The 24,086-nt window shown below is 37.1% G+C and overlaps 1 protein-coding gene across 1 annotated transcript in view; it reads left to right on the top strand.

The window, feature by feature from the left end:
• The window catches only part of LOC117391481 (anoctamin-4-like), a 35,169-nt gene extending 12,477 nt beyond the window's left edge, over positions 1 to 22,692 (top strand). Inside the window, exons 4-29 of the mRNA XM_055231738.1 lie at positions 2,830 to 3,018; positions 3,693 to 3,844; positions 3,911 to 4,060; positions 5,683 to 5,783; positions 5,950 to 5,994; positions 6,077 to 6,205; positions 6,876 to 6,982; positions 7,079 to 7,134; positions 7,272 to 7,393; positions 7,494 to 7,628; positions 7,952 to 8,048; positions 8,130 to 8,190; positions 12,061 to 12,143; positions 12,733 to 12,873; positions 13,436 to 13,600; positions 13,679 to 13,715; positions 14,190 to 14,301; positions 15,075 to 15,132; positions 16,245 to 16,342; positions 16,721 to 16,863; positions 17,508 to 17,660; positions 18,249 to 18,396; positions 18,479 to 18,598; positions 19,621 to 19,726; positions 21,816 to 22,038; positions 22,649 to 22,692. Coding sequence (XP_055087713.1) covers positions 2,830 to 3,018; positions 3,693 to 3,844; positions 3,911 to 4,060; positions 5,683 to 5,783; positions 5,950 to 5,994; positions 6,077 to 6,205; positions 6,876 to 6,982; positions 7,079 to 7,134; positions 7,272 to 7,393; positions 7,494 to 7,628; positions 7,952 to 8,048; positions 8,130 to 8,190; positions 12,061 to 12,143; positions 12,733 to 12,873; positions 13,436 to 13,600; positions 13,679 to 13,715; positions 14,190 to 14,301; positions 15,075 to 15,132; positions 16,245 to 16,342; positions 16,721 to 16,863; positions 17,508 to 17,660; positions 18,249 to 18,396; positions 18,479 to 18,598; positions 19,621 to 19,726; positions 21,816 to 22,007 — 2,900 coding nt within the window. The 3' untranslated portion in view covers positions 22,008 to 22,038; positions 22,649 to 22,692. The remainder of the gene's footprint in view (positions 1 to 2,829; positions 3,019 to 3,692; positions 3,845 to 3,910; positions 4,061 to 5,682; positions 5,784 to 5,949; positions 5,995 to 6,076; positions 6,206 to 6,875; positions 6,983 to 7,078; positions 7,135 to 7,271; positions 7,394 to 7,493; positions 7,629 to 7,951; positions 8,049 to 8,129; positions 8,191 to 12,060; positions 12,144 to 12,732; positions 12,874 to 13,435; positions 13,601 to 13,678; positions 13,716 to 14,189; positions 14,302 to 15,074; positions 15,133 to 16,244; positions 16,343 to 16,720; positions 16,864 to 17,507; positions 17,661 to 18,248; positions 18,397 to 18,478; positions 18,599 to 19,620; positions 19,727 to 21,815; positions 22,039 to 22,648) is intronic.
• The last annotated feature ends 1,394 nt before the right edge of the window (positions 22,693 to 24,086 follow it).

The raw sequence follows: 24,086 nt of genomic DNA, 5'->3' as shown, positions 1-24,086 counted from the left end.
CACACCTGTGGAGGTTTTGACAATGAAAATTGTGCAAAAAAGGCCAAATCAAAGTGGCAAAGACAAAAATGAAAGAGAAAATTGTTAGATTGAACAGTTACTGTAATAATCCACTGACATGACATGTCACCAGGTGTTTTTGATAATCAGATTTCTCTTGGGCTAATTATTGGGTTATCTTATTATTCTAGTTATCAGATTTTCGCTGTCTGAGGTGACTGATACTTCTGCAGCTGCAAAAAATATGCAAAACTATTGACACTATATAACACCTTCTACAGTCTGGGTGCGTGGATGTGGCTAGTAGCTCAAATTGGAGTAAGGTGAAGGAGATGAAAACGGGCCACATAGTAGATGAACAGCAATGTGTTGCATGTGAATGAAAGAAAATTAATGATTTCACTGTTTAGTCATGATGTCAGTAATCATGAGTAATCATTAGATTGTGACTAGACCTATCACGATAATAAATAGCAGAATGAAACACTTAGTACTTGGTTTGCACCTATAATGAGTCATAGAAGTTTTTTATTCAACCCTCCACAGTTCAAATCTTATCATATTGCCAAAAACAACCAAAGATTTTCCAGTAGTGCAAATAAAATGTACACATGTTAAATATTGAACCCCAAAAAGTTTTGTTCCATCTTTAACATATATTGAACGACAAGTCGATATAGTAATTTACATGACAGGCCTAATTGTGACGTTTTTTCTCACAATAATTTGATATCGTGGCATCCCCAGTAGCATCTTTCATACACACTGTATTTGTGTGAAAAGTTAGGAAATTAGGAAAAGTCTGAGAGCTACAGTTGAAACCAGAAGTTTACATACACTATATAAAAAGAAACATGCACTTTTTTCTGACTGTCTAACATGAACTAAGAACCCAGGCTAAACTGTTCTTGTTTTAGGTTAATTAGGATCACCAAAGTTATTTCTATTTGCTAAATGCCAGAATAATGACAGAAGGGTTTTTTTAATACAATTTTTCATTGCTTTCTTCAAAGTCATAAGTGTACATATAGTAAGGTTACTGTGGCTTTAAACAATTTAGGAAAACCCAGATGATGATGTCATGTCGTGAGAACACCATTCCATCTGTGAAATAAGGGGGAAGCAGCATCATGTTGTGGGGTTGTTTTGATGCAGGAGGGAATGGTGGACTTCACAAAATAGATGACATCATGTGGAAAGAACAACATGTGGGAATACTCAAGCAACATCTAAAGAGATCAGCCAGGAAATTAAAGCTTGGGCTCAAATGGGTCTTGCAAATGGACAATGACCCAAAGCATACTGCCAAACTGATTACAAAGTGGCTTAAAGATAACAAAGACAATGTTGTGGAGTGGCCATCACAAAGCCCCGATCTCAATCCTATGAAAAATGTATGGGCAGACCTGAAAAGGCATGTGCGAGCAACGGGGCCTACAAACTTGGCTCAGTTACTCCAGTTCTGTATGGAGGGATGGACAAAGAATTCTGCCAACAACCGTTTGACCCACACTGTTCAAACACAATGGTACCAAATAATAATGAAATGTATGTAAACTTTTGACTTTGAAGAAGGTAATGAAATTTTTTCTTTCTCTGATTATTCTGGCATTTAGCACATATAAATATTGTTGTAATCCTAATTGACCTAAAAAAGGAAACATTTAAAGTGCCTTTTTGTATGGTGTATGAAAGCTTCTGGTTTCAGCTGTATGTTACTTCCAAACTTGAAAAAGGGCAAACTTCAGCTTTAGTCTAAGATGTGCAGCTCAAATCAACTTAGCAAATACAATGTTCCAGAAAACGTGATAACACACCACATTTTGAGTAGCAGTAAGTGTGGACATGAGACACTTGGGAGCTGTTTGATAATACATGCTTCTGGCCCATTCTCTTTACACTATAATCCTATTTCTATATTACAACAGAGTGCCAGCTTTAAGATTTATAGGCTCTTGAGTCTTCAAGCATTAGCATTAGAATAAGAGCATTTTCAGCCAATGTTTCCAAGGGACTCAGCAGTACAGTTTTGCTGAATCATTCTTGTTGTCACATTATGGTGTGCAGACCGCCCCTGTCCCATAGCCCACCTGCTCCCCCTGGAATCACAGAGGGACAGATAGGCCCATTTAGAACCATATGATGTAAGGCGTTTTGCTAAGCTGTGAATCACACCGCTCAGGGGAATGCAGTCTGTTTGATAAATAGGGCCAATTGCGAGTGCGTTCCCACTGAGAGTAAGTAAGGTGAGGTGCATTTGAGGATAATAGTCTTTTAGGACTTTAGTCATACTGACCAAATCAATGAATCACTCCTGGAGATAGCGGTGTGATCTAAAACTACTTAAAGTTAGAAAATACAAGAGCTAAACTAATGATAATTCTGCTTACTTTGACTTTATTCTAATGGTTTTCTAATTTGACCATAGTTTGAGCTTATGTGAAAGCCACTAGTGACCATCTTTAAAAATAACAATGATTCAAACTGAATGTTACAGCTTAAACGCAAAAGAGACACCAGCAAAACAATGATGGGAAAATATGAAGTATTCGGTAAAGGAATTATGTTCCCTTTAGGGCTTAAAATGTAACTATTCTGGTGCTGCTTCTCTCCATGGAGATTTTATTGCATTGGTTTGATTGTCCCACAGTCTGGCATTAAACTCATCTATCTTGCTGTGAATGGGTACATCTCTCTACATTTCGGACCTGTAATTTGTTCTGGTTTCGTAAGTTCCATTTCAATCAAAGCAATAACATCATTACATTCACAAACTCCGTTGCAGTTTTATGATATCGAGTATAAATGATCTCTTGACCCTGTGTGTAGGTGTGAGTTCCCCTCTTCATGGGTGTGAGTCTCGGAGGCAGACTTTGGTTCGTCGACGAGCCACCCTTCAGACCTCAAGACCCCTGCCCCGCCCCCTGGTCACACCCTGCGCCCACCCACATATCATGGAGGAGTCATCAGCTGGACCCCCCGACTCTAGCAACACTCAGGATGATGTACCTCACCTTGGTAACAAAACTTTTATTTTCTCTTGTTTATCATTGAATCATCCATCTCCTATCCTTCTCTGCATCGTCTGCTTTCTCACTATTTGGCTTTATGTCTTTTTTCACTATATACATAAACAGCTTCACGCTGATAGTGTCCCAACAGTTCAGCTCATATAGATTCAACTTGTTGTCCACATAGTTTGGTTAAAGAGGACCTATGTAAAATCAACTTTAATGAGCTTTTAACCATGTCTTAATAATGTGATATACGATAATGTTCCCTCATCATAAGCTTACTCAAAGTTGCATTCTGATTGCTTCATGGGTGTTTTTATTGTTGTACTGTCCTGCATCACCCAAAAAATGTCAATTTTCACCCACTGTTCTGCACTTGCAACTTGATACTTTCAATATAACAATGCTAATAGAAAACACTCTTTTTAGACAACCAAATGTAATTTTCAAGACAAATCACCATGATCATAATAATAATCTCTATAAAGGGGATATATTAACAAAACTGACCTTTGTGAACTTTTGACCATGTTATAATGGTGTTCCTTCATCATTAGCTCACTCAAAGTAGTATTTTGATCCATTTATGCAAGTTTGACTCATCCTGTATTGTCCTGGACTTGAGGCTCGAGTGCTCAGAAAATGTCTGCCTTCTCTTTCCTTTTGTTTGTGCTGCAGCTGTGAAGGATGTGAATGTCTTGTTGGAGAGCGAGAGGACAGAGGACAGCAGCAGTTTGTCCAGAGCAGAGGACAACTCCAGTCTGCTCAATGCTGCCCCCCACAGGAGCACCACAGATGACAACAGCAAGTCCGACACCAGTAACGCAGAGGTCAGAAATAAGTTTACCCATTTTAGTGATTGAGTATTTTAACTTAGACCTCTCTGTGTGCTTCAGGGGAAAGGTAAATCTAGTGGACTTTGTTTCATTGATGAGAAGAGACGGATCGACTACATCCTAGTTTACAGGAAGTCCAGTGCTCAGACAGAGAAGAGGGAGATGTTTGAGAGGAACATTCGCGCAGAGGGGCTGCATATGGAGAAAGAGGTGAGCTCAAATGAATTATATAAGAGGTTCCTGTTGTGGAAATTATCTGTAAAATAATACCAAAACATTCAAAAAGAGTGTCTTTATTGGTTCATTATGTTTGCACTGGTAAACAAAAGGTCACACTTCTGACAGACAGAGTTTCTGCAGGCAGTGGGCCCAGAGCAATGAAGTCTGGCTGGCCATTTGGCCTTCTTAGCTCAGAGAGGTAATATCTTACATTACCATTTGAGTACAAACAATAGAGTTATCAAACAATAGACATGCAGACATGTAAATTAAAAAAAAGGTACCTTCCTGCAAGACCAGAGGATTAGACAGAGAATATTGTGGTTTTTAACACTTCTTGCAGTGTATCCTGGACAACAGAAACAGTGTGTGTGTAAATGGTCACATTTTTCTATAGCGCTTTTCCACCTTCAAGGTGCTCAAAGCGCTTTACAACAAGGAACCACTCACCCATTCACACACATATTCATACACCAGTGTACGCTGACACTGAGGGCGAGGTGGGTTAAGTGTCTTGCCCAAGGACACAACGACAGCATTCATCTGTGTGAGCTAGAATTGCACTGCCAACCTATGGATCAGTGGACAAACACTCTACCAACTGAGCTACTGTCGTGTGTGTGTGTGTGTGTGTGTGTGTGTGTGTGTGAGAGAGAGAAGTGAGGTGTAGTAAGAAGTTTAAGCAATACATAATATCACAAGGGACTGCTGAATCAAAGAGCAAAGCAAACAAACTCTGTTAATATGATGGTAAGAGAAATGTAATTTTGTTTGTAAATGATAGTTGACCAATGAGCTCCTTCGTTTTACATGCATTACTGACAAAAACAAATCTGATTGCACGATGATGTTTGATTCTGGCTCAAGATACAAAGGAGGCTGTGTGGAACAGACTGATATCCATCTGTCTAAAAAATACAGAGAGATATCGTTCTGGATTTGCCAGGCAACCAAAATGCCAATACCAAATGCTTTATAATCAGCCATTGTGACGGGGATAAACAAAATGGGTGCCGTGTCTTGTCCAAAGACACATCAGCATATATCATCGGTGGACAAACCAGAAAGGCACAAGATATTACTCCTACTACTACTACTCCTAAATGTTTTTGTTTTTATATAATTGTTACAATTGTTGTCTTGGTGCATCTAACCACACAAACAAAAAAATACTACTTAAAAGTATAAGTTATCATTTTGCATGGCAATACCTCCACATTTCCTATTCCTAAACCTGATTTCTCTACTCTTGAAGCACCTGGTTTACTGTGATAGACTGCTCCTCTCATCGGGGAATACATTATGAGTGCTATCAACGCACTAAAAAGATGTATAATTTCATCTTTCGCTTTGGTTCTATGTTCAGTCACCATCTCCATCTGCAGCTGTTGTTGCACTTTAAGCACTTTAAGAATGTGTGTTTGAAAATTTCAGTTGTCTCTACATGCATTACAGCTACTATTATCTCCACACTTTACACAAGTACTCTTCTGCTATACATATTAGCTGCTAAAGTAGATCCATTTAGTAAATGTTTGTCAGACACAACATTAGAAAAAAGGCTTGGAAATGCATTTGCCATAATAACTTTTGTGATAAATGCTTTCTTACAGGCCTCCTTAACAAACAGCGATGTCATCTTCCTGAAGCTGCATGCGCCCTGGGACGTCCTCTGTCGATATGCAGAGCTTATGAACATCCGGATGCCTTTTAGGTGCAAAACATATCCCAAACCCTGCTAGATTTATTTATTAATTTATTTTTTAGAAACATAAAGTTGATGAAATCATGTTTTTTGTCCAAAATTAACTTACAAATCCCAAATAAATAAATCGTTTTGTAATTATGTCTGTACGTTTTGCTTTTCAAAATTTCTCCAGGAGGAAAATCTTTTACAAGCACAGACGGCACAAGTTCATGAGCAGGTGAGAGAACACAGATCCACTGCAGTAGATGGATCTCACCACATTGGATACCTATTAAATAACATTGTCCTCTGTGTTCTAGGATGGAGAAGCGCATTAATAAGTTCCGGGGCTTTCTTCCTCGTAAACCCATGAAGTTCACCGCTTCTCTGCCTGATCTGGAGGAGGGGGAGAGCTTCACTGCACCATTCAGTCGATCCAGGATTCACCAGTGAGTCCCACGCATTTCAAACATATAATCCTATTTTTTGCTCTCAAAGATGGCTTACATTGAATTATTCTTTCACTCCTCATTATTGTAAGCTCACAACTGCTCTAGGGCTGTTTGTGCTAGAAGCCTGTTTGACCACCAATCACTCATACCGCTTTTATACATAGTAGGTGTCCCAGTTACAACAAAATGGACTGGCTGATGTTAGGATCTTTTTATCACTTTACCACCTAAACTACTCCTGTCTCCACATTTACAGACAATTAGGCAGTTTTAAAAATGATCTAGGCTATTTTAGTATTTTTCTAGTCTATGTGACAAAGATCAAGTTTAAGTCACCCTTTTTCATGGCATTAGGACTTTGGGCTTACTTATAGTTTGTCTTACATCCTCAAGAACATATTCATTTTAAAGTGATAAGGATCTAAAAACATGTACAATATTTCAGGCCAATCTTTCCTTGGTACCGCTGACATAAAATGAGTGGGTAATTTAATATGACAGATCAGAGTCAGATTCTGAGGGGGTGATTTTGGTGGGTGATGGGTCAAATATGAAGAATATGGTTCTGTTCTCATAAAAAGTTGCTGACGTATCTCATGACCTGGACCATTCAAAAGTCAGTATGGCGCTCACAGATGTGTAACCTGTAACATTTATTTCACCACAGTTTCATCATTCACAACAAAGACACCTTCTTCAACAACGCCACGCGGAGTCGCATTGTGCACCACATCCTGCAGAGGGTCAAGTATGAAGAGGGCAAGAACAAAATGGGTACGTAAGCTGTATTTACACTGTACACAAAATCAAAGTCATAGACCAGCAACTGAAATATATATTCAGCATGTTTATTGCTTTCTGTCTGTGCAGGGCTAAATCGTCTTTTGAATAATAACTCCTATGAGGCAGCATTTCCTCTCCATGAGGTATGAATAGTACAGTATAATTACACTGTACAATCTTTTTTTTTCATTCTGTGTCAATTGTATATTATTATTAAAAAAACAACAGACAGATCACTATATATGATTATTCTCACTATTATGTATACATCTATTTTCAGGGGAGTTACCACAGTAAAAACCCGGTGCGGACTCATGGAGCGGAGAATCACAGACACCTACTGTACGAGTGCTGGGCCTGGTGGGGCGTATGGTACAAATACCAGCCTCTTGACCTCATACGGTATATAATTACTTACTGCATTTAACTTTGCAATTTAATATATTGAGTCAACTATTAACCTCAAGCAGCAGCATGAATATATGATGTTATTCTGTTTTAGGAGATATTTTGGGGAGAAGATTGGCCTGTACTTTGCCTGGCTGGGTTGGTACACTGGGATGCTCTTCCCAGCGGCACTTGTTGGTTTGTTAGTTTTTCTCTATGGACTCTTTACTCTGGAGCACTGCCAGGTCAGGTAAACATACAACAATAATGATGTATTATTACACTAACTTTGACCTGCCTGTTTTATTTTATTTACTCATTCCTGAATAATCTAGTCTGTCTCACAGCCTTTGAGAGCTCACAAACCTTCCTCCTCTTAAAATCATTGTGTCGTTTTAACCCATATGCAGCTAACCATCTCTTCCATTTGGATTACTATTTTGCAATTTTTTACATCTTCTGTGCACCTACAGTGAAAATATAGTCTTTATTTATTTAATTTTACTCATTTTTAAAATTCATGTAGTTCTCTTAAATTGTACAAAAATACCTTAATCTGAGTTTGTTCTTCAGTAAAGAAATCTGTGAGGCCACAGACATCGTCATGTGTCCCATCTGTGACCAGTACTGTCCGTATCTAAGACTTTCAGACAGCTGTATCTATGCTAAGGTACTGGCCCTTTTTTCCATAATAATGTCCATAGACCACATGGATGTGATACATAAATTATATAAAACTTGTGTGCCCCAGGTGACCCACCTGTTTGACAATGGAGCCACAGTTTTCTTTGCTGTATTCATGGCAGTTTGGGGTAAGTTTATTCCATAATTGTGTCTTTTAAATTATGAATTGCAATAAAGCCCCCTTATTCATCATCCACTTTCTGCTGGCCCAGTTGGCATCACTTAATTCTAGGGCCTTTTGTCTGAGTTATAACCACCTCAATAAAAGATTTCGTTACATGGTTTGGCAGATTTGTACAGTGGATGCCCTTCTCTTTGTCACCTTACTGTAACAGGAGTAGGCAATGTGTGTGACATGTCTTGCCCAGAAACACAACAACAGCACTCAACGTAAACTGGTAATCCTCGGGTTATTTCCCAATAAAATGTAAAATCAACTTGCGCCATCAAACATACAGTGATTTGGTAATGATATCCTGCTGATTTTTGCTTCAGTTGACTCCATTACAGTATTATCAGCAGTATGCATCACAGTTTTAGCTTTGTACAAGGTCCCAAGGAATAGAAATCCCAAAGTAATGGCATTTTCCATCCACTGGTTCACAGAGGTCATGTGACTCTGTAGACTCTGTAGACAATGGAGACAATGGAGATATAGACATGGTAGATTCACAATGAAGTTTTTCTAACAGTGCGCCTGTGCAGAAACATGAAAAAGAAAACAAAACATATACTTTAGATGGTTTGTACAGAAAAGGTATAATCAATATAACAGGAAAAGCCTATAGGATGACCAAATGGAATGTCATACTATGCAATAATATCTCCTTGGCGACAAACAGGTGGGAGACCCTAAAAAGAAATGTTACACAGATAACCTTTAAAGTTGAGGAGATAGAATGCAGTTACAAGCGGGAAGTTATGTTCAGAACAAGCTATTTCACATACTGTAAGAACTTCCATAGAAATTGGAAAGAATTTGTGATTGTTGGTTGATCTGGCTGCCTGTTACTCACCAGTGACCAATTTTCTAACTCACTGTTGGTTAACTCAGCAATTTTGTTAAACCCTGCCCTTTTTGGCAATAAATCAAATTGAAAACTTTGGCCTAAGGTTGTGACCTATTTCATGTTTTAAGAATTAAACATAACATATAGGCAGAACTGTGTCTTTCACTTTCCATTGTAAAGGTTAGATGAGATGTGCCAGCACATTTGATTGAAAACAACATGCCTCTCCAATAAGGCATATAATCCACACATATTTACCATTGTTCTGCAGCTTGTATTGGGATGGTTTGAGAGCCTCTTTTACTTTGTTGTCCAGTCTCCAACATCTGAACAGGAAGTACAGCACCAAACACAGCTGGAGGGCAAAGGTCAACACTCCCAGCACCACAACAGTGTCCACCGCTGAGAACAAAGACAGATCAAGTGTAAACATCAGGGTTTAGCTTAGTAACACGGGTTTTGTAGTCTATATTGAAGTGCAGAATATAGGAGAGGATTGTGGGTTGTTTTAGTAGGAAGAGACAGTACTTTGAACCATTGAAGTTGTTTAAATAATGCTGATTTTGTGTTGTTTACTCTATATGATTCACAATGGCCTCGGAGTGGCTGGCCAACATACAAATCTTTTGGACTTTCTATGTAAGTGGTATTCTGTGGTTGCTAGTTGTAGACTCTTTTTATACTCAATTTAAATTTATTTCTGATTCTTTGTCTGGTGGTGAGCTAGATAAATTTTTTGTGAAAGTTGCCCAGAGGCATACTGGCAAAAAATGACTCCTAATATGTGGCTATGGACTCTCCAAACACCATCACACATATTTTTCCAGGCAACATTTTTGTTAGTGTGTGCATCAGTTTGAAAACCTTTGATGGCAAACCTGACCTAATTACTGCAGCTTTTTCTTCTTTCACTTTGAATTCCTGGGTATGAGACATATAAAAGCTGAATGCACATTAGTCCTATTAGGAGACTGAGAAGCTGGAAGGAAGGATGACTCTTTGCACTATTACTCAAGCACTTCTTATGATGATTGTTACAGAGTGTAATTTTAAGAGGAGATAAGCTTAAAATTTATCAAAGTTGTGGCAGGATACACTGCTTGTTCTGATCTTTCTTAATCTTGCTAACTGTTCTTTTGATAAAACAAATCAGTAAAGCCAGGCTACGGTAGTAAAAGTAGGGCTGTGCAATGAATCATATTTAAAATTATGATTTCATTTATTATGATATTCAGTTATTGAAATGTTGTGATCAAAAATACACTTCATTTCATTTTTCTACAGGATATTTATGACAGTATAGACTAATCATTTGAAATAAGTGTGATTTAAATTATAAGCCAAATAATTATGATTCAAATTTTTGCGAATATTTTTTACTCGAGCAGACCTAAGTAAAGGTGTATAAAATGAAATTTTAATAAATCACAAATGGCAGTATTTGAACAGACCGGCTGCAGACAGCTGTAAGGTAGACTCCCAGTGGGTGCTGGGTTCAGCTGGGTCCAAAGTCTCTGTGTGGTTCACCAGTAATCCCATTGGTCCTCAAACCTACAAAAGACATTTCAGCCTTAAGTTCATTCTTGCAGGTTAAAATTTGTCAGAACACAATGTCACTGTCTCATGTAACAAAAATGAAACTGAGTATTTTAACATCTACAAGCACATGGTGCACTCTAAACCAAAACAGTTACATAGTGGACCTTTAAGTAATAGCAAATGTAAATGTACTAAATAAAAACATGAAAAACATGAAAAACATTCACTCACCCCTGAAGATGCATACTATCAAAACCCTTACCAACTTATCCATTCATTTTTTAGAATAATGCACCACTAGTCATATATTTCCAGACCCGTCCAATAATAGTTAAGACAAGGTGCTCTTAGGACACTGTGTTGGCAGGTTAAAATAGTGTCCAAAGTCCAACCAATCTGAGACAGTAAACCATTAATAATAGTGTAAAAAGGCAGTATTTCAATGTATTATATGTGTATATATTATTCATTCACAAATTATCAGTGTGTTTTTGATAGGCCTGTTTTTTAGTAGTACTCATTCATGAATTCTTTACCGTCTAATAAAACCAAACAATGGATCTGTCATAGCACATAGGATTGTAGAGCGACATTCTTCAAATAATGACGAGGAATCTAAACATATTGATTGAGTTTGACAAGACAAGACAGTACCTTTGACAAAATCATTAGTTGTTTTCCAAAGAGAAAAATTGGTCAACTTGTGCAGAATATCTCCTCCGATTGATTCATTAGTGCGTTCACTCAACAGGGAAAAGTCAGCCTCTGTCTGTCTCTCTCTGTAGCTCTATCTATCTATTTTTCTCTCTCCATCGGTCTCTTTGTCTCTCTGTTTCTCTCTATCATGCTGTGAACAAGAATGCAGATATAGTTAGTAGGTGAGAGTGTTTGGGACTTTGGTCTCAAATACCTCCTCCTGTCCTGGGAGGGACTGTCACCTCTGCAAATACTCACTTTTAGTTGTAGAGTTCATTTAACCATTAGACCCATAAAAAAGCATACGGCACACGACATAGAATGTCATTTTTGTTTGTGCAGGTACTGGCTGCAAACAGAAACTGATCCATCCTAGAAAGGATTTTGAAAGCCTTAATATATTAAAATACAATACATTTTAAATATAGGAAATGTTAAAGTCTATGTAGATTTTAAAAGGACCTGCACTATTTGTCATCTATATTTTGAGCAAAAGTGAAAACTTTCAGGTTGACTTGCTCCAGAGAATCCATTCAAATCTTCTCATTAAAAGGGTTCCTGCTGTTACAGTAACATTGTGCAAGAGGGCATGAACTTTATTATATCATCACTAAAGAATATCAATCTATAAGAATACATTTTATTTCATAATAAGACATTTTATCTCACTAAAATGCACAATGGTTTTATGAGTTAACTAAATACCACAACAGTATACTTCTAGTCTTCTATATTTTTTACTTTTTTTTGCAGCCACAGTTTTTCTTGAGTTCTGGAAAAGACGTAGAGCAGTGCTGGCCTATGACTGGGACCTGGTGGACTGGGAGGAAGAGGAGGTAAACAATACAATGCACTCAGTTAATAGATAATTAAATTTGAAAAAGTAAGAACATATATAAAGCCAGTTAATGAATGTCCCTATTTGACAATGGACCCTAGAATCTATTGTCCAAACTACAGTATACTGCAGTGAGGGAGTCATGCTGTGTGCAATGTTTTTATGTGTCGAGTCTCATTCTCAACGTGTCAGTCATTTTGTGGCTCTGTGAGGCCGCTGACTGTGACTGGGACAAGAGGGAATCAAACTTTCATACTTTGTCGCACTGCAGAAATATAGAAATACATAATTCAAAAAAAGTGAAAATCTAATCATTTTATCAGTAATACGTTTTTAAATATTTTTTAAAAACAATTAAGATGTGATAATGCAACAATATGTGATCAAATGTACTTGCATATTTGTAAATTATGCATCCTATCAATAGATAGGATGAAAGAATGCTTTTGTAATATAAGTTTTGAAGAGTTTTGACATTACTGTAGCATTATCAAAACTAACCTAAACTGGAGAAAATAACAGATATATTATTCATTGTAATATTATTACCGATATATATTTATAATATATAAAAAATATATTTTCAGGAGGAAATCCGCCCCCAGTTTGAGGCAAAATACTCGAAGAAGGAGAGGATGAACCCGATTTCAGGCAAACCGGAGCCATACCAGGCCTTCACCGATAAGTACAGCCGCCTCGTGGTGTCAGCTTCTGGTATCTTCTTCATGGTGAGACTTTAAGTTAAATAAATGTTAAGATGGAAAGTTCATATGTACATTGCACCTAGAAGTGCGTGTGTGTAGAGGAGATATATTGATTGATAATTGCTGTGAAGGGAATTATTGTTTTGGAGATATGCACAATCCAAATATTAAGTATATAGTCTATAATAAAAAACATTTTAAAAAGGCTGCACAAGAACCAATTAATATTATGAATAAAATGTTGCCATGTAATGTGTCATGTAGGGGTATGCTTCTGCACTGTGTCTAATTTTATGGTCCATTTACATTGGACCTCAACCAAGACATTTACAGGCACATCGAGATAATACATTTAAAAAATCAAGATCTTTTATTGTTGTCTGTATCATCCATCCCCATATTTGCATGTATAAAATATCACAAATGATCCAACTAAGGAACATTGGTGACAGCTGTAGAGAGATACACAGGTGGTATATTGTGTTTTATAACATGACATTAGTTGCTTAAGTTTAAAATATTTTATAAGGTTTATAAAAAGATGGTTGTCTAATAATCTGCTGCTAACCCATTTTGTGTTTTATAGATCTTGGTCGTGATAGCGGCTGTATTCGGTATAGTGATTTACCGTGTGATCACTGTTAGCACGTTTGCGGCGTTCGGTTGGGCTCTCATTAGGAACAACTCTCAGGTGGCCACTACAGGAACTGCAGTCTGCATCAACTTCTGCGTGATCATGCTCCTCAATGTGGTACGTTTAACACAAATACTGCTCTAATGCCTTTGTTATTCTATATCTGCAAATATAACATTTATCCATTGTTTACAGCTCTATGAAAAGGTGGCACTCCTTCTCACAAACCTCGGTAAGTCTGTAAAAAAAAAAAAGTTTGTTTTTGTCATTATTTAGAATGCAGGTAAAACAGTTAAAAAGGTTGTCTTGTGTATTTTTTATACTACAGCAATTTGAACTGCATTGGTAACTATATATTTACATACATTAGACAGGACTGGGCGATATGGAGATAAAAATCAAATTGTCCATGTGCAGATCTACCGGTACTATTTTAGTCACATTGTTATATTTTGATTCCCTATGATTTCTCTATTTAATGGAGCACCTTTTTCCCCATCCACCTCAGCTATCTTTTGGACTCTAAGTAAGGTTCTGTGTGAGTGACAGCTGGAGTCAACCAATCACAATGAGGTGTGAAATTTCAGAAGAAGCAGATGTCTTTATTAATCTCTTAAAGCCAACAGAAAAGTTATTTGCCATATCGCCCACCCCTATTAGAAGGTGCCTGTATTCTCATGTTGGTCCCCTGTGCTTGTTTCCACAGAGCAGCCTAGGACAGAGTCTGAGTGGGAGAACAGCTTCACTCTGAAGATGTTCCTCTTTCAGTTTGTCAACCTCAACTCCTCCACCTTCTACATCGCCTTCTTTCTTGGACGGTCAGTCATAGGGCCATTTTACTGAACTAAAATAATTCTAAACAAGTACTAACCTAGGAATAATGCATTATAGGCCTAAAATTCTCTTAATAAAAAGTGTGATGCTGATTCAAAAATTAGACATTTTAGAATATATTTAATAAATGACTGCTGTAATCTTGTTTTGTTTTTTGTTTTTTTTCTGAGAGACCTGATCTTTCTGTCTTTTTTTGCATTATCAACAATTATAAGATATATACATATTCTATACAGAGGTGTAAATGAACAAATAAGCAGTATTTATGCTGCTAGAATTTAGGATATTTTTAGAGCAATCATTCATCTTTAAACATGTATCTACTTAGTAAAAGCCAAAGTTAAACCTATCAGCTGGACAAAATGTTGTGAGAGTGAAGACGTTTTGCTGCTCATCCAAGCCACTTCTTCAGTTCTGGTCGGTTTGCTGGTGGATACTGCCTTATATCTAACTGAAGGAAGAAGCTACCTACACGGAAACTGTAAACAGGTATTGTCTCCAGTTTCAGTCTTAATGGCCCCTATTCAACCTTTATATCTAACTTTCAGTTAGATATATACAACTGGATGTTTTGTCTAGTTGATAGATTTAACTTCGGCTTTTACTATGGATCAGACCTAGACGACTGAGGGATTACACAGACATGTATCTACTTGTAATTGAGTGTAACTGTAACCATGTTTGGCGAAGTACCTTTTTCCACAAAGTAAAATGTCATGTATTACTTTTTATATATGTATTTTTTATCATTGTACAGGTTCACAGGGAGACCTGGTGCCTATCTCCGCCTTATCAACCGCTGGAAACTGGAAGAGGTAATGTCCTGTTAAAATATACCCACTGCATTAGACTCCAGTGTTTTAAATGGAACCTCAGTGTTACTGCAGAGTGTCCTTATGCCCCTCCTCTGCAGTACTGTATCTGCCAGTGGCACTTATGGAGCTGTTACATACTCCACTGAGCTAAATGAAGACTTGAGCTGGCTTCACTATGAGTTGAGATAATGATATTGTATGAAGCTGATGCTGAGTTTGGTGCAAAAAAAAGTTTCATCTAATTAAAAAATGTGACTGACTAAAATCTTGTGATTGGCTACTCTTGGTTAATGCTAAAGCTCATTCATTTTAAATTTCAACTTTCTCAAATATTGTGTCTTGCTGCCGTTATAAATTAAAGCCAAGTTACATCATCAACAAAGTCTTGCAGCAGTTCCTTTCACAAACATGCTTATCTTGTAATATTTAGAATTATTGATGACTGGATTTGGCAGATCACCCAAGAAATATTAATGGAAAGCATCTACCTCTGCAATAATCTAAGAACAATCAGATGTCAAATTTTCACTATGTTTTAACTTTTCAGGGATTTTTACATTAGATAGCTATTCTCATTGCAAAAGCAATCAGGAAAGAGCTATATCAACTTACAAAATGCAAGTGCAGGTCTCTGTGCGGGTGGACATAAGGGTCTAAGGTGGAACTGCTCTTAAAAATGCAACCATATATTGTTTTATATTATTATGTTCAGCTATAAGCAAAGGAGCCCTGACCAACTCCAAACACCATATGGATTAGTTCAGCCCTAGCTAATCTTAACCAAAGATAAAAGGGAGCTGTTAACTTGAAAAATACTGCTTCGTGACATCACAAGGTGGAAGCATTTCGAGCTTTGGAGATGTAATAATATAATAATGCATTAGTCATATATTGTGCTTTCCCAGATGCTCAAAGTTGCTTTACAATTTCCACAATTTCATGCATTATTCATTCATTCTAGACCCGGTGGTGGTAAGCTTCTTTATCTGTAGCTGCCCTGGGGCTGACTGATTAAAGACTGACTGACTGATTATACCTTTTGTCATCAAAAGGTATAATTTTCTCAGATTAATTTCTACGGAACAAGTTAATAGTATATTATTACCCTGCAGTGCCATCCCAGCGGCTGCCTCATTGACCTGTGTCTGCAGATGGGCATCATCATGGTCCTCAAACAAACCTGGAACAATGTCATTGAATTGGGCTCTCCGTAAGTCATTACACTATCACTATTTATGTCATTTAAAAAAAATCTTCTAATTAATAGTACTAAAGTAGAAGAACATTTGTTTGGTGAAAATGGTTCACTCAAATACTGAGTAACTGCTAAGACATATCTTTTACTTTTTCAGGCTGACTAAACATTTTCCAGTATTTTGTCATTTGTCTTCTCAATTGATAAAATGGAAAATAAACACACATTTCATTTATCAGTTACTTCAAATTTGTCTCAAGTATTGTGCAGAAAAATATAAAGTAATAAAGCAGTAAATAGAACTCACCATCTTTACATGTCATCAAACCTACAACATCCATATTTATGTTCAATAAGCAGCAGCATTTTAATGTAATTTATGTGTTTTTTTAGAATTCTGCAGAACTGGTGGACTCGCCGCAGACTTAGGAAAGACCATGGTCCAAGTGCAAAGTCTGCTTTTCCTCAGTGGGAGCGGGATTTCAACCTGCAGCCTATGAATGAATATGGACTGTTTGATGAATACTTAGAGATGAGTATGTCCAGTCTAGGCTTTCAGTCCGTCTTTTCTGCTGGCATTAGGATTTAAAGTGATATTTGATGGATGAGATCAGCTTTAATCTGGTCAAAAACATTTTTCATTTGGGGATGTTTGGAGTCCATGTTATGTAAGAGTGATTAACATTAGCTTTAGCTGAATCTGGAGGATTTACATGCACGTTATGCATTACATTTTGGTGCAGATAACAAGACGTCTGTTACCTGTGGCCAGTGGATACCTGTGTATTTTCAATTTTTTGAGTTATGTGTCTATTATCAGTTACCCAGTATATGTTTGGCTAAAATAGAATCAGACAGGTTAACGATGTCTTGAAAAGATGATTTTGAAACATTTAAAAGGAAATAAATAAACAAATACAAAATAAAACAAAATAGCATTAACTATAAACACTTTTAGGTGTCATATGTCCACAAATAAAGAACAGTTTTTAGCTTGGACTTGAACTTTGAGATATGGTATCAAGTGTGCACAGTAAAAAAAGAAAAAAAAATAGCATATTTATTGAAGTAATTTATTTAATTAAGGTTGTGCCCATTCAATTTGAAGAAATTTCATGCTATAAACATTTCATTTATTGATTAATATTTTTTTATTAATTAATATTACTCCATGTTTCAGTTCTGCAGTTCGGGTTCACCACCATCTTCGTGGCAGCATTTCCTTTGGCTCCTCTTTTGGCTTTACTAAACAACATCATCGAGATCCGCCTGGACGCCTATAAGTTTGTGACACAGTGGAGACGACCTCTGCCCTCACAAGCCAAAGACATAGGCAAGTCTCTGCAATTACCAATTATATAAACTGACCGCAAGCATTTGTTTTGAGTAAACTGACATAAAGATAAATCACAAAAAATAAATGATGAATATAGTGATCTTTAGTATTGCCAGAATCTATTTCAGTTCCTAGGACTTCTTTTCAATAGACTCAGTACCTACCTGAGACTGCAATCGGTTCCAGTAGAGGAATAATGCTGTATCAGTTACCATCGTCATGGGTCCATATTACTCTATTTTCTGATCTGTCTTATAATGTTTCCTCATCAAAAACATCCCTCTAGTTTTATTTTGTTTCATTCAGACGTTTTAGGCTGAGTTCTTCTCTCAAACACACCTTCTGATGTCATGTGGCAATACAGGAAGTGCTCCACTGTGCTTTTAATCACCATTCACCTTCATTGGGATCATTTAACTTGAAAACTACTGCTTCATGACATCATACGGGGCAGCAGAGCAGACTTCAAACAATGTATACTATAGCCAGAAATGCGTATAAGCACATTGGTAGACTATTTATTATTTCCTATGATTCTGACATTAAATAATAGCCTTGACAAATTACGTTAATCGCTTGTTACAGGGATCTGGTATGGCATCCTGGAGGGTATTGGGATATTAGCAGTAATCACCAATGCCTTTGTCATCGCTGTAACATCAGACTTCATCCCTCGTCTGGTTTACGCCTACAAGTACGGACCGTGTGCAGGACAGGGCCGGGCCGGAGAGGGGTAAGCCGAACTTGTATTTTTCTCTTTGGTGTAGTTTTTATCAATCGGCTGTATTATCACAATCCTACCTCTGTGCCTGCAGTTGCATGATGGGATACGTGAACGCCAGTCTGTCAGTTTTTCGAGTGGCAGACTTTGAGGGGAGATCACATCCCAAAACAAATGGGTCAGAGCTGTTTGGAGAAGCTGTGGAGTATTGCAGGTTAATCAGTCTTATAAGTTTGTGTTATCATATCTATATTTGTAGTGTACATTTACCTACTCACCTCCACTCACCCATTCACACAAACATTCAAACACCGGTGCACGCACACACTTGGGGCGAGGTGAGTTAGATGTCTTTCCCAAGGACACAATGACAGCATTCATTTGTGGGAGCTGGAATCATACCTCTAACCTTCGGATCAATGGAGAAACAACCAACTGAGCTACTGTCGCCCACTTATTACTATAGTTGATACTGTATATTGTTGTTTGTTGATATTGATAGTGCCAAAACAGTCAAGAAATATCTATATTTTTTTTACAAAGTTTATTACTTGAGTCATGAATAAAAGTCCTGACAGTTTTTTTTTTCAATAAAGTACAAAAATTGAAACTGTCCACTTAATACAATAGGTCTATATCCCATCGAGTGCAGACATCTAAATACATCTTTTGATATATTGGCTGTATACTTCTTGCATAATCAGCACATTTTGTCCTTTTAAACCTGCAAGTCATCCGTCATAATCCCGCCATATATTATACATTACAAATAGTGTTTATTTGAGCTGACACATTTAAGTACACAGGCACCAATATTATTTAGTGCATATAACAGGTTAGACGATTCATTAATATATTAATTAATATGGTGCTGTTTACTTCCTGGTTGGAAACAGGCAGCAGATATGGCATATGTAGAGGTAACTGTAACCATACTGTAAACAAAGGCCAACTATGTCTTACCTTTATTTTGTTAAATGAAGTCAAACTGCTAGAAAAAATTTGTTCCTTGAGCATGCATTGTCCCTGTATTTTAGATGGAATTTTCAGTGTTACATACGTAGAGGTATTTTATCGTAGAACTCATTGCTACTTCCTGAATTTTCCACAAACTGCCTCGTAACTGATGTAAAGCTATGATAAATATTTACCACATTTACTATTGCACTAATCCTAGTATTAATTAGAAAAACATGAAAACCTGTCATATGCACTTTCAAATCTTTCTCTGTGCAGGTACAGGGACTATAGAGAACCCCCAGACTCTACTGACCCGTATTCCTACACTCTACAGTTCTGGCACGTTTTGGCTGCTCGACTCGCATTCATCATTGTTTTTGAGGTCAGTGGTTTGACTCAGACAAAGACAAACGACATTAGACACTAGGATACTTCATAATTCAAAACCTTCAGAGGGAGCTGTCAGTGTGTTTTGTCTTCTTGTCTCTAAACCTGACAGTTGTGCTACATCTTGTTCACTAGTTTGTCTCTGGGTGGTCATTAAAACACGGATACTGACAGAGACTGCTGTTATTTTGAAAGATGTTTGAAGTGACTACGCATGCTATTTAATTTGGTACAGTTTGTTTTATTGGCTTTGCAGAAAATCTCTCATCACCACTTATCAGTATGACAATTTATTACCAAATGCTATTATTTTGAACTATGCTGCACATGATCTACTTAGACCACCACAGCATTAGTACGTGCAGTAAAGTGTTCCAGATCTTGAATTTTGATTTTAGTCCAGTTGTCATCCACATAATGATACCAATGTGTAGGTGGAGTGCCTGAAGACTGCGCCAATGCACCCTGTTCAACTTTTTCCATATTTAAGTTATCAACAATAGGAGAGACTGGTGAGCCCATGGCACAGCTGTGGATTTTCTTGTAGAAGTTTCCTCTGTACTGAAAATATATGGCATTTAAACAAGTTTCCAGCAATTGGTAGATTTGGTCAGGTGATAGTTTAGTTCTCTCTTTTAGCTTAGTGTCCTGCAGTAGTCTCCTTACTGCCTACCCAACCACTGACGTGAGGATACAAGTGTTATTGCTAACTTATATAGGAAACAATTTGAACAAAATGCACTGGTCTTATTTCCAGGTACTCCACCTACACATGGGTATCGTTATGTGGATGACAATTGGACTAAAATCAAAATTTAAGATCTGGAACATTTTACTGGACATATTAATGCTGTGGATCTGAACATCAAGTTCACACGGAATGAGGCCAAGAAGAACAAATTGGCCTTCTTAGATGGTGCACTAACTATTGGAGAGGACCAGCAACCCCAGGTAGAAGTCTATAGGAAGCCCATATAGTTTTATCACAATAACAAATGAAGAAGGATGAACAATGATATATGAAGAAAATATAGACGATAAACGATAATATTGAAACTAATTTATGCCACTGACACAAAACCCTAAAGTAGGATTAAGAACAAAAAAATATTATAAATGTAATTTAAAAAAAAAAACATATACTGTAATACATAAATAGCAGAATGCAACAGTTTGATAGTTAGTTTGTATCTATAATTTGTTATTCACTCAACCCTTTTAAGCTTAAATCTTAATGTACAGAACAGAAAAATAACAAAATGTTGACGCTTGGGACAAAGAAAAAGTCCCTACGATAAGATATCTTAATCAGACTTGTTCTATTGTAGTCAGTGGTTTCCAAAGTTTTTTTTTACATCATTGAATACACCTCTATATTGGCACCATTAGTCGCACGAAGCACATCAAGATGGTACTGATTTTTTGCCATGTTCGCTGTAGCATCATAAATGGATGCAATTGCATCTGTTATCTTTTGCATTAGTTCCGTAATGTCCTGTATCTTTGTTCGACACTCCATATCTTTAATATAGCCCCATAGAAAGATGTTCCTCGGATGTTCTTGGTGGCCCACTTTTCTTTCTACCTAACACTTTCCCTGCCTCCATTGTGCCATCCACGAATTGACGGACTGATAGTGGATCTCTGCATTAATTTGTTCTGTAGTTTTGTTGAGTCTGCATATCCGATTTGGTCTCAATAAACCATGATACACATTGTGCCACCTCGGACTGCATCATACCTGGACCACTGAAGGATTACACAGAAGACTTCTTTGCTTAGAATGTTCGGCATTAAACATCTACATATCTCTCCACAGTTTAATTCCATACTCTGGAACATTGTAGGCAAGTGACATCTTCGTGAAGACAAGCACGTGCCATACCCTCCACTGGAAAAGTTAAATATTACACCTCAAACAAAAATGACAATAGTTAATTTGCGTAAGGAAAAAACTGATCATGGGGGTCATTAAAAGTGTCCAACTGTGTCCAGCTTGCCCCACTGATAAATTCAACAATTTTCATATATTTCAACCTTGCCCAGTATCCCATATGAGCTGATCACGTGTCTTCTGTCTGCAGCACATGGTGTTTGCCATAAAGACCCTGATTGCATACCTGATCCCAGACCTGCCCAAAGACCTGCGGGACCGCATGAGGAGAGAGAAGTATTTGATCCAGGAGATGATGTATGAGGCTGAGCTGGAGAGGCTGCAGAAGGAGAAGAATGAGAGGAGGAGGAGGGGCAAGGGCCAGCACAAGGAGTGGCCCTAAATGCACCACTGGACCCTGAAGGCACCACCAGGTAGAGCTGCACTCTGAAGCAAAAAAGTTGCAGTTCAGCTACTCAGTCCAAAACAGATATCTTCAGACCACTAAAGCAGTTTTTCCCATTCCATATGGTTATTTCTCCAATAGGAAATTCTTTCCTCATATTGAAGTTAAGGTTGGGAATAAAATGTTGAATGTTTAGTTTGTTGTTAAGTATTAAGTTATGATCCTGCCTTGTCAAGATTTTTTTTTTCTTTATTTGTCAGGGGCCATGTACAAATTCATTAATCTCACAAAAGAAAACATTATTTGTACCAGATTTAGCTGCTGCTACTTTCCATCTGCAGTCTCTGGGCAGGTGAACACATTAAAATACACATTGTGGGATTCTCATCTTTAACGTCCCCTGTTTTTTGTGTATGTATTTGTGAAGAGTAGGTTGAAAGGTTTTGTTCAATAGCTTTAATTGTGAATATACAAATACCAGTCGAGGGTAGCAAACATGATTTTGTTTGTGAAAGTGCCATAAAAACGTCTTATAGGCTACTACTGTATACTGCTGTATAAACAGTAAAATGAACTATATAGTATTACTAAATGCTCAAATGGGTTAGGGTTAAATTGTCTCTCCTTTGTATTTGCAGGTGCATGTTTATTGAAAGGCACAGCAGAGAGGAGAACGTTAGGATCTCCACATCGTCTGTTCAACTGTATGAGAGCAGCGCCTCCTAATGGACAATTGCAGCAGTGCTTATGGATCTTAGGAACTTGTGCAGTCAGTTTTTTTTATGGAAGCCCGTTTCCGCCATGAAAAAAAAAATAAAAGCCCCACAGAAAGTCGAAATTACGAGTTTTAAACTCGTAATTATGAGTTTAAAACTCGTAATTATGAGTTTAAAACTCGTAATTATGAGTTTAAAACTCGTAATTATGAGTTTAAAACTCGTAATTACGAGTTTAAAACTCGTAATTAGGACTTTTAAAACTACTAATTATGAGTTTAAAACTCGTAATTATGAGTTTTAAAACTACTAATTATGAGTTTAAAACTCGTAATTAGAACTTTTAAAGTCTTAATTGAGCTTGTAGCACACTGCAACTGAGTGTACAGAGCAGAGGAGACAGGAGGAGGACTGTTATGTTTATCACCTACATACTTTTAAAAAATGAATAAATTAAGCTCCAGTAAAGTTTCTGGCGTCTTGAACAAATCAGTGGGCCCTGAGTGCTGTTCTGACCACTCATGAGCTGTGCTCTGTGTCTGTGAGCGCTCGTTTTCCTGGTCTGAGCAGAGTGCCAGCTGGTCACAACCCCGCTGGTTTATTGAGGAAATTATTAAAATACCAAATTCATTTAATCAAAATTGATAAGGTTCACTTTTTGTAAATGTTACATTCCCAAAATTACGAGTTATAAACTCATAATTCATACTTTTAAAAGTCCTAATTACGAGTTTTAAACTCATAATTAGTAGTTTTAAAAGTCCTAATTACGAGTTTTAAACTCGTAATTACGAGTTTTAAACTCATAATTACGAGTTTTAAACTCATAATTACGAGTTTTAAACTCATAATTACGGGTTTTAAACTCATAATTACGAGTTTTAAACTCATAATTACGAGTTTAAAACTCGTAATTTCGACTTTCTGTGGGGCTTTTATTTTTTTTTTCATGGCGGAAACGGGCTTCCATAGTTTTTGGCTGCTCTTATGTATGTATTTTTTACAGATTTGAACTGAACAGTGTACGTCATCAGGTACTGAATGTAAATTTACAAATATTTAAAAAGAGCTAACTGAATGACACTGTTTACAATTCTCCTTTTTCAGGGGCCGACTTATTGCTTTACTGTAACAATAAAGGGATAATTTAAAAGAATGTACAAATATATTATGTAGAGTAGCAGAATAAGTATGAGAGTACAGTTTGCTTAAAAGGACTTTAGATTGATACGTGAATAAATATTTATTATTTAAAATTGATTTTTTCCCCCCTTCCTTTATTGGACAGTGTCGTCCTGGAAACAGCTAATGCAGACATTTTATCCACTCATGGTGGGATAAATAGAAGCAACCATAACAC

This window comes from Periophthalmus magnuspinnatus, chromosome 23, assembly GCF_009829125.3.
Source record: "Periophthalmus magnuspinnatus isolate fPerMag1 chromosome 23, fPerMag1.2.pri, whole genome shotgun sequence".
NCBI lineage: Eukaryota > Metazoa > Chordata > Actinopteri > Gobiiformes > Gobiidae > Periophthalmus > Periophthalmus magnuspinnatus.
Note: the sequence above shows the minus strand (reverse complement) of the source record. Positions and strands in the feature narration are given on the sequence as shown.